Source organism: Halyomorpha halys, unplaced genomic scaffold (genome assembly GCF_000696795.3).
Source record: "Halyomorpha halys isolate HHAL.00 unplaced genomic scaffold, Hhal_1.1 Scaffold421.1, whole genome shotgun sequence".
NCBI classification, from domain to species: domain Eukaryota; kingdom Metazoa; phylum Arthropoda; class Insecta; order Hemiptera; family Pentatomidae; genus Halyomorpha; species Halyomorpha halys.
The window spans coordinates 1,373,700-1,381,864 of record NW_027109834.1 but is presented as its reverse complement, the minus strand read 5'-3'; the positions used below and the strand labels follow the sequence as shown (position 1 = coordinate 1,381,864).

Here is an 8,165-nt window from a genome sequence, read left to right as displayed (position 1 = left end):
TATATCTTTCGTCAAGAGTTGAATCATAAACTTTTAAAACAACAAATATTTACACTTATCTTCAATATTTGTGTAATTTTAAAAAAAATTAATGAAATAATTAAAACCGATGTTCTTCATACATAACAAATAGTAGTAGATATATAGTAAGAGAATGAATGTTATTAAAATTTTGACTGAACTTCGAGATTTCAGTAAAATACAAAACATTATAAATTAGTTTATACTAGAGCATATGCTACTAAGGCTTTTTTTTGTTTGGTTTTTAAAAAATATCAGTAACATTAAATATTTTTAATAAATTATAATTTTTCTTATACTTCGTTTTGTTTTTTCCAGGTTCTGTAAGTATTATTTTTTAAAACTGGAGTGATGAGAAATGATCCGTAAAACTAGGTATTGATGAAACAGCTACCACCGTTTTGAAATTAAGTTGATTTGTAATTAAAATATTATCAAAACACTATTTACTTGAAGTTTTTTCATTGATAGATACGTACAGTTTATATCTAAATGTTTCAACAATGAAAAATATTGTTAATTTCTTTTATTATTTTTACACCAGGACGAGGTCGGCCTGATCCAAGTTTTTATTTGGTGGAAGGACCAAACGTGGACCACTTAAGATGAGTGCAAGCATGCCGATTATTTTTGAACTAAAAATTATTACTTAACAGACGTATGAACATATACTAAACAGAACATCGGAAAACCGAACATAACGAGAATAAAACAAGCAGAATCATAGAAGAGCATTGTATGTTTTATGGAATTTAGATGACTAACCGTTGACCTTGGATAGGATTTCTCCAGAGTCGACTTCAGTTGAATATGTTGATGTGAGAAAAAGGCTGTCACAAAATATCTCGTTAGAATTACACTGGTAATTTAAATACTATTTTGGAATCAGTATATATCCCTTCATAACAAAATGGAATAAAGTTTATTCCACCATCGATATTACAGATTGAAAGTTTACAATTATTTTTTTAAGGATTGATGGCAAAGGATAAAATTGACTGATTAAATTGAGCTTCCATATAATTTCAATTGAAAAAATTTCATATTAAAGATCTTAACGCCTAGATATAAATTATAAAAGCAGATTCCTCCAAATAAAAACCGTTAATTTTTAATAATGTATTTTTTTAATTGTTCTAAATCTTATAAAAAATAAATTTTGACAGATGAACGTAGACTACGCAGGGTTTCTGGGGCATCGATCTCTGATGCTGACGTCAGCGAGAGGCCTTTCTTACCAAGACAATTCTCAGTTTCAGATCAAATTTCATAACTGAACAATCAGGGTCCACCTGTTGTTTAAAATTAGTAGTCTAAAGTTCAAGGGTCACCTCAAGTCCAACATTCAATGTCACTATCTATATCTAATAATACTCCCCCTTCGAGAGTTAAGTAATGTCATGCCGTTGATTCTCCAACTTGTCAAGTATCTTGTAATAATTTTGATAATACAAATGTAATATTGGATAACAACAGAACTTTCAATTAACAATTAACACTCACTACTTTCCTCGCCAATGAGAGAATAAATTAATGTATGCATCAAGTGAGTAATCTTTATTAATGAAAGCTGAATAATAAAAAGGAAAAAATCAAAATTCAAGAGATGAAAAAAATATGTTTTTACCTGAATAATACAGACTTAAGTACTAAATAAATTTAAAAAAGGAAAGAAATGTTAAACGATAAAATGACAAACTATTGTATAAAATACTACTTGAAACATGACAAATACCCAAAATATTGATAAGAAACATAATAAAACTGTCAAAGATATAGAATGAAATTAGCAAAACTTAACAGGTTATATCTGCACAACTGAATATGATACAAAACGCTAATCAATCAATTACAACTACTCACAGTCAAGATGTTTCTTCTTAGGTCCAATCAGTTCTTCCGTTGTCGCTTTGCAGACAGATTTCGCCAAACCTTGCCCGGCTATACTGTGCCGAGCGGCAAGTAAGCGATCTGTCATGGTTTGCCCAGCCATTTTTACACTCATAACTTAATCTAGAGTAACTACTATTATCGGGGTGGTGTACCACCCAACACAATTTCACAAACTGTTGAATTTAATAAAAAGACAGGACACTAAACCCTACGAGATTTTGAAGACAACCTAACACCTCGAAGTGAAGATGGCGACTACCCCCACTTCTCCATTTCCACTGCCCGGACTAGACCGTCTATGTCATCTTAATAACCGTGTAATTATTTAAATATTTCCATGATCATTATTAATTTTATCAATGTAGGGATTATGCTTCATAAATAGTGGTAGTTCAAAAATACTTTTTCTAAAGTATTTAAATAATTGTCAGTATTAACTAATTAATAATTACATTCTCATCCTGTTTTTTTCCAAAATATTTATCATAAATATTTTGTATTAATTCAATATATTTGTTCATTCGTGAAACAAAATAAAACAAATTTTAAAACAAAACATTTACAAATCTCTTTGACTGTTAACTTCAAGTAAGGTTATGTTATCAGTAAGTTATAGTATGTTTCTTGGTAGTTCAGTTTGAATGGTATCAAGCAAGATGCCTTGTTGGTATTTCGATAAAAAGGATTTGCGAAATACTCCCTCGGCATTAGACAACATCGACTATGAAACAGAGCTCAGATATAGAAAAGAAGGTGCTAGATTTATCATCGACACCGGTACGAAAATGGATTTGGGCTACAATACGATGGCAACGGGTGTGGTGTATTTTCATCGATTCTACATGTTCCATTCTTTCAGAAATTTCCCTCGCTATGTAAGTTTTGTTTTTGATTAGATATATTCTGGTGTTGAATAGTTCCTCTGCTATTATAAATTTTTTTTTTAAGGTAACTGCTTGTTGCTGCCTGTTTCTTGCTGGTAAAGTAGAAGAAACTCCAAAGAAATGCAAAGACATTATCAAAGCAGCTAAGACTTACCTTTCAGATCAGAAGTTTGCAACATTTGGTGATGATCCCAAGGTATGATTCATCCTTAGCTCAATTACTTTGCTTTAGTTTAGTGAATGGCATCTTTATTATGCCTTTTTTCTTCTACAACGGAGTGGTACCTTCTCTCTCATACTAGAGACTTAGTAATTCGACTGATTATCTTAAAGTATCATAAGTAAAATTATTATTAATTTAGTAGTTTATTCAATGTAGCTAGGAATTAATTAAAATGTAACCAATGACAACGTATAGTATTTATTGACAAACACTAGATTTACTCAATTCACCAATCCATTTTTTTTTTATTTACTTATATCTGTATCGTTTAGTATTAGGTTGCATGAAATCAAAATTGGTTTACAGCATTGTAATACAACATAGGTATCAATGTTACTGATACTGATGTTGGTTTTTTTTATCTTATTAGCAAATTTTGTAGTCTAAATTTACTTACAACTATAATAAACAAGTGTCAAAAATTGAGATATTTTGGAATTTGAACTGGTGTCTTCATCTATCCTTCAAAGTGAATTATTCTTTATGAATGGCTGAATTTTCTCTTTAGCAATTAGGAAATGGTCAACCATTGCTTTCAGTTATAACCTGATCCGGACACTGTGGTGTCCGATAGTGCCACCTTAGCAACTTTGTGTGATTTTTGTTACCAATTTTTGCAATGTCATATTCCAATATTTTACTGTAGATAGTGGTTTGGTGTGTATGTCAAAGTTATTATGACATTATATTTGTAAATCTTTAATATCTTTTTATATTATTTCTTAAGGAAGAAGTAATGACATTGGAACGCATTCTCCTTCAAACAATTAAATTTGATCTGCAAGTGGAGCATCCTTATCACTTTCTTTTAAAATATGCCAAATGTTTAAAAGGGGATAAAACTAAATTACAAAAAATGGTTCAGATGGCATGGACCTTTGTGAATGACAGGTATATACTTTTTTATAAGTTTTTATTTTTATATTTAATGTATAATTTACATCATGTAATGAAAATTATAACTTTATTTTAGTTTATGCACAACTCTATGTCTTCAATGGGAGCCAGAAATAATTGCTGTAGCTCTGATGTATTTAGCAGGAAAACTTAGTAAGTTTGAAGTTGTCGATTGGACTGGTCGTGTTCCGAAACATCTCAGATGGTGGGATATGTTCATTGAAGATGTAACCATGGATTTACTTGAAGGTAGGTTCATTTTGGTATGTTTAGGTCATTATAATATTTATTCTCTGTTTTATACATAGAATTTTTTTTAAGGTTTTAGTTAGACAAACGTCTAACTTTTAGTAAGACAATAGTACTTTAGTGAAAAGAAAACAATCAACATATTTAATTCAATTAACCCTCTTTTTAAATTTCATAAAATTTTGATCAGATATATGCCACCAAGTTCTGGATCTCTACTCCCAAACACAGACAGGCATGCCTCCTGATTCACCACCACCACCAAGGCATCCAGCTTTGGAAAACTCATCGGCTGAAAGGTCACCGAACACTATTCCACCATCTCCAGGTATGTTCAGCTGTTTTGTTATATTATTATAGTTGTATGCCCTGGCCCTTCATGGATTGAATCTGTACAGAGTTATTTTTCTTTTTGGGTTGCCTCATAGTATTAAATTTATTTTGATTTATATTATATGTTATACCACAATTTCTGAGAAGCTTCGTAGTAGAATTCAATGTATTACTATTGATTTATTTTATATGCCTCGTTTAAATTAATTTTAAATAATTGTTAGATTGATTACTTATATAATTCAATGTATTAGTGTTTCCAGTTCAATATGATATGCTTTTTATTTATTAATTTCTTTTTATGTAGGATTGCATTTCTTTATCCCTTCTGTTAGTAAAAGATTAAGATGGAATTTAAAACTTACTGTAAGTTGAGTTGGTATCTGTTTAAATAACAGTGGTCTTAAGATTGACATGATAGTGTCGTGTTTTTGATTATTGAACCAATAATCTCACCAGTTTTGCATTAAGATCGTATTACTCGCTTAAAGATACACTCCACTATAGCATAGCGTAAATATTATTTTGTCGGCAAGCTCAGATATTACTGATTTGACTACTCATTAGGCCATTTGTATGTATAAATAGTCTCATGTATAATAAATCATTATTTTATCATTTATATTTAAGTTTCTTAATTTTATAACCTATTCATTGTAAATTAAAGTAAACAATATGTGAGAAGATGGCTGGGGTATGGTCAGTGAAGAAAAGAAATAAGTAAAACTTATTTTATTAGTGCCAGGTTCAGGCCTTCATCAAGGCAGCTATTGCAAGAGTGACAAGATCTTGTATAATCTTATCGAGTAGTCACTCTGATGAGGGCCTTAATCTGGCTAAAGCATGACACTTATAAAATAAGTTTTTCTGTTCTTCACTAACTGTCCAACCATGTTTTCCTCATATAATATCCACAGTCAACCAATAATACATCATTCAAAGAATAATTCACAAAAACCAATAATTTTCTCTGTTTATATTTTAGTTATACCTTCTGCAAAGATGCCTCCTAAAGCGGAGACAATCAAACCTCCACCAATGATATCTAGAAATAATGGTGAGCCTGCTAAGCCAATCGTAGATCCTACTAAGCCACCACCAGCCCTCGATTACAGTTTCCCCCCCTATCCTGCAGCTCCGCCTCCATTGTATGCTCCTACATTCCATCCTCCACCGCCCGCTGGATCTGCACCATCAGCACAACAGTTCTTTTTGCCACAGACGGTCCCACCTCGACCACCATACTTTCCTCCAGCAAGTTAGCTTGTTAAAAGAAAAAGTGCATGTAAATAGTTTCTTTATGTATTCTTTCTGTTCCTATTTCTGTTTGTTCCCTTTGTAAAAATAATTAATTTTTAATAAGTAATAGTTTTCTTAGTAATACTGATGTTAATTTAGATCTGTATATCATTTATAATTCATGCAAGTTGTTACATTAATTTTTTTTTGTGAGTTGTTAAAATAGTTAGTACTGGATATTTGCAAGCTGTTGAAACATTTTCGGCAGTTAAAACAGCCCTTATCTTGAGTATAATTCCTATTATTATATAATTAAATTGGTTATAAAATATTACATGTTTTTTGAGACTTTTCTAAATCATTCATTATATAATTAAACATTCCTTACTGTTGAAGATGTATTTTTGATTATGTATTATTAGTGTTTTTATTCAAACAGTGTAATAAAATGTTTTTTGAAAACAACTGTGATATAAGATAGATTGTTCAGGTTAAATGATTTTGCTCAAAAATAAAATCGGTAAATTTGTGTATCATATGTACTAGTAACTCCACTATTATAGATTTTAAAAAAATCAATTTTGAAATAACTACTAATTTTTGTTGAATGAGCATAACTAAGCCAGAATAATTAACCGAAGCTATTTCATCTTTCATAGAAAAAATATTGTTTTTAATTGCATATAAATTCATATTACTGTTAGGCTATTGAAGCTTATCTCCCTTTCATGTTAGTTAAGCATCGATAAATATTATTGCAATATATTAAGACAATTTAATTTCATATAAGACCCACATTTATTTTTTTAAGAATTTGTGAATAAATTTAACAAGATGAATGTTTTATCTTTGTAAATATATGTATAAAACTGAATATATACAATAAAAATATATTTCCTTGAAAATTTTATTTAGTTGTATATTTTACCTTGTGATCAAGGCTTTAGCGGCCTAAGTTTGTTGAGGTATGGTTTATGGGAGTCACTGTGGATTGATTAAACTATAACTAATAAATATACTATACTTTTCTCTCTTGGTATGAGGGAAGTGTATGCTCTTCCATGCCTACCCGCTAGGATATCTTCCCTGACGATGGTTCAAGTTATCTAAACATTACTTTCAAGTATGTCGTAAATTAAATGGTAGCAAAACAAATTTAATATTTATTGAAGAATTAAATGAAATAATTTAATATAAAAATGATAATGGGTATAGTATTGTAGCTTTGCTTATTTTCTTCATTTTATATTAGAAAGCCATGTAGGTCTACCTTAATTTTTACCAATTCTGAATTTGTTATCCTAAAAATTAGTGGTGATTTATTTTCCTTGTAAGAATAATGACTAATTGAACATTTTTCCTAATTAAATTATGAGGATACAAAGAATAATACAAATTTTGAAAGTTTAATATTTATTTATTAAGTAAAAACCAAAAAAGTATTTTAAATTTAATTAAAAATACAAAACATATTTTCAATTTTATCGTAGATAAAAAGATTCCCTTCCTAACTATGAGAAAACCAAAAAAAAATTAAGCTCTTCATTGTCCTTTAAATGTATGATTTTTTAAAGTTTTTATTGATTTTTGAGTTTCAATGTCCTAATTTTGATCTTTTACATGTTTTTGTTTTGTTTTTTTTATTCTAAATCTGCAATAAGCTTTATTAATAAATCTATCAACCTATGTTTGTTGTTCTCTGAACTAAAGGTAAAATGAGTGAGTTACATCTATGAAGAAGTATAATATAATCTATGTTAAAATACTGTAAGATCTATGATTGACTGTGTGTGATAATAAAACGAATATGGGTCTGTGTATGGTCAAAGGAAAAAACTCAAATAGTCATAAAACTAATATAAGCCGTTTGTTTTGTTTTGTTTTGTTTAATAGCGTAAAACTTCCCTGGTCATTAACGCCATTTACTTCCTATTAGTTTTCAGCAACATTCAATTGACTATTTTATAATATAAGCCGTCATTTTAAAGATATGACTAAAAAGATACAAACACCTAAATGAGTTAAAAATTAAAAAAGATGTAAAGTGAAACATAAAATTAAATAAGAATAACAAAAGGTTTTAGACAATGAATGAAAACAGAAAGAACAACAGATCAAAAAGAAATATAAAAAATACAGGACTCACTAAAAGATGGGAAAAATAAATAAAAACAGATAAAACATATTGGAGGAAAATTAACTTCTGAAATTCAGAACATAGAGTGAAAGAAGAATTATGGAGGTTTAATAAGGCTGTTAAGATGTGCCAGTGTTAAATTGATAAGAATAGATTCCAAGATGAGGCATTTTTATGGTTGGAACAGTAGTTAGGATTGATGTATAATCAAAGTTAAAAGAATTATAATGAGGTGTATATAGTTGACCATAGATTACTGATTGAAGAAGATGGTCGGGGGGTGTGGTCA

The 8,165-nt window shown here is 29.5% G+C and overlaps 2 protein-coding genes across 4 annotated transcripts in view; both read left to right on the top strand.

Annotated features, from left to right (window-relative positions):
- Positions 1-481, top strand: part of LOC106682522 (uncharacterized) — a 50,175-nt gene extending 49,694 nt beyond the window's left edge. Inside the window, exon 5 of one of the 3 annotated variants that reach the window (XM_014423423.2) lies at positions 340-481. In XM_014423423.2, the coding sequence (XP_014278909.1) occupies positions 340-348 (9 nt within the window). In that variant the 3' untranslated portion in view covers positions 349-481. The remainder of the gene's footprint in view (positions 1-339) is intronic. The other 2 variants (XM_014423424.2, XM_014423426.2) reach the window with 2 other exon arrangements.
- A 2,017-nt stretch (positions 482-2,498) lies between these two features.
- CycK (cyclin K) lies at positions 2,499-5,908 on the top strand. Its single transcript, XM_014423442.3, has 6 exons — positions 2,499-2,789; positions 2,863-2,994; positions 3,749-3,912; positions 3,995-4,167; positions 4,358-4,495; positions 5,486-5,908. Exons 1-6 carry the CDS (start codon positions 2,556-2,558, stop codon positions 5,761-5,763), a joined length of 1,119 nt encoding a protein of 372 aa, XP_014278928.1. The 5' UTR covers positions 2,499-2,555; the 3' UTR covers positions 5,764-5,908.
- The last annotated feature ends 2,257 nt before the right edge of the window (positions 5,909-8,165 follow it).

Coding starts and splice junctions, on each gene's coding strand:
- CycK (XM_014423442.3), top strand. CDS start 2,556: ATGGTATCAAGCAAGATGCCTTGTTGGTATTTCGATAAAAAGGATTTG. Junction 2,995..3,748: donor CATTTGGTGATGATCCCAAG/GTATGATTCATC, acceptor TTATTTCTTAAG/GAAGAAGTAATGACATTGGA. Junction 4,168..4,357: donor AACCATGGATTTACTTGAAG/GTAGGTTCATTT, acceptor AATTTTGATCAG/ATATATGCCACCAAGTTCTG.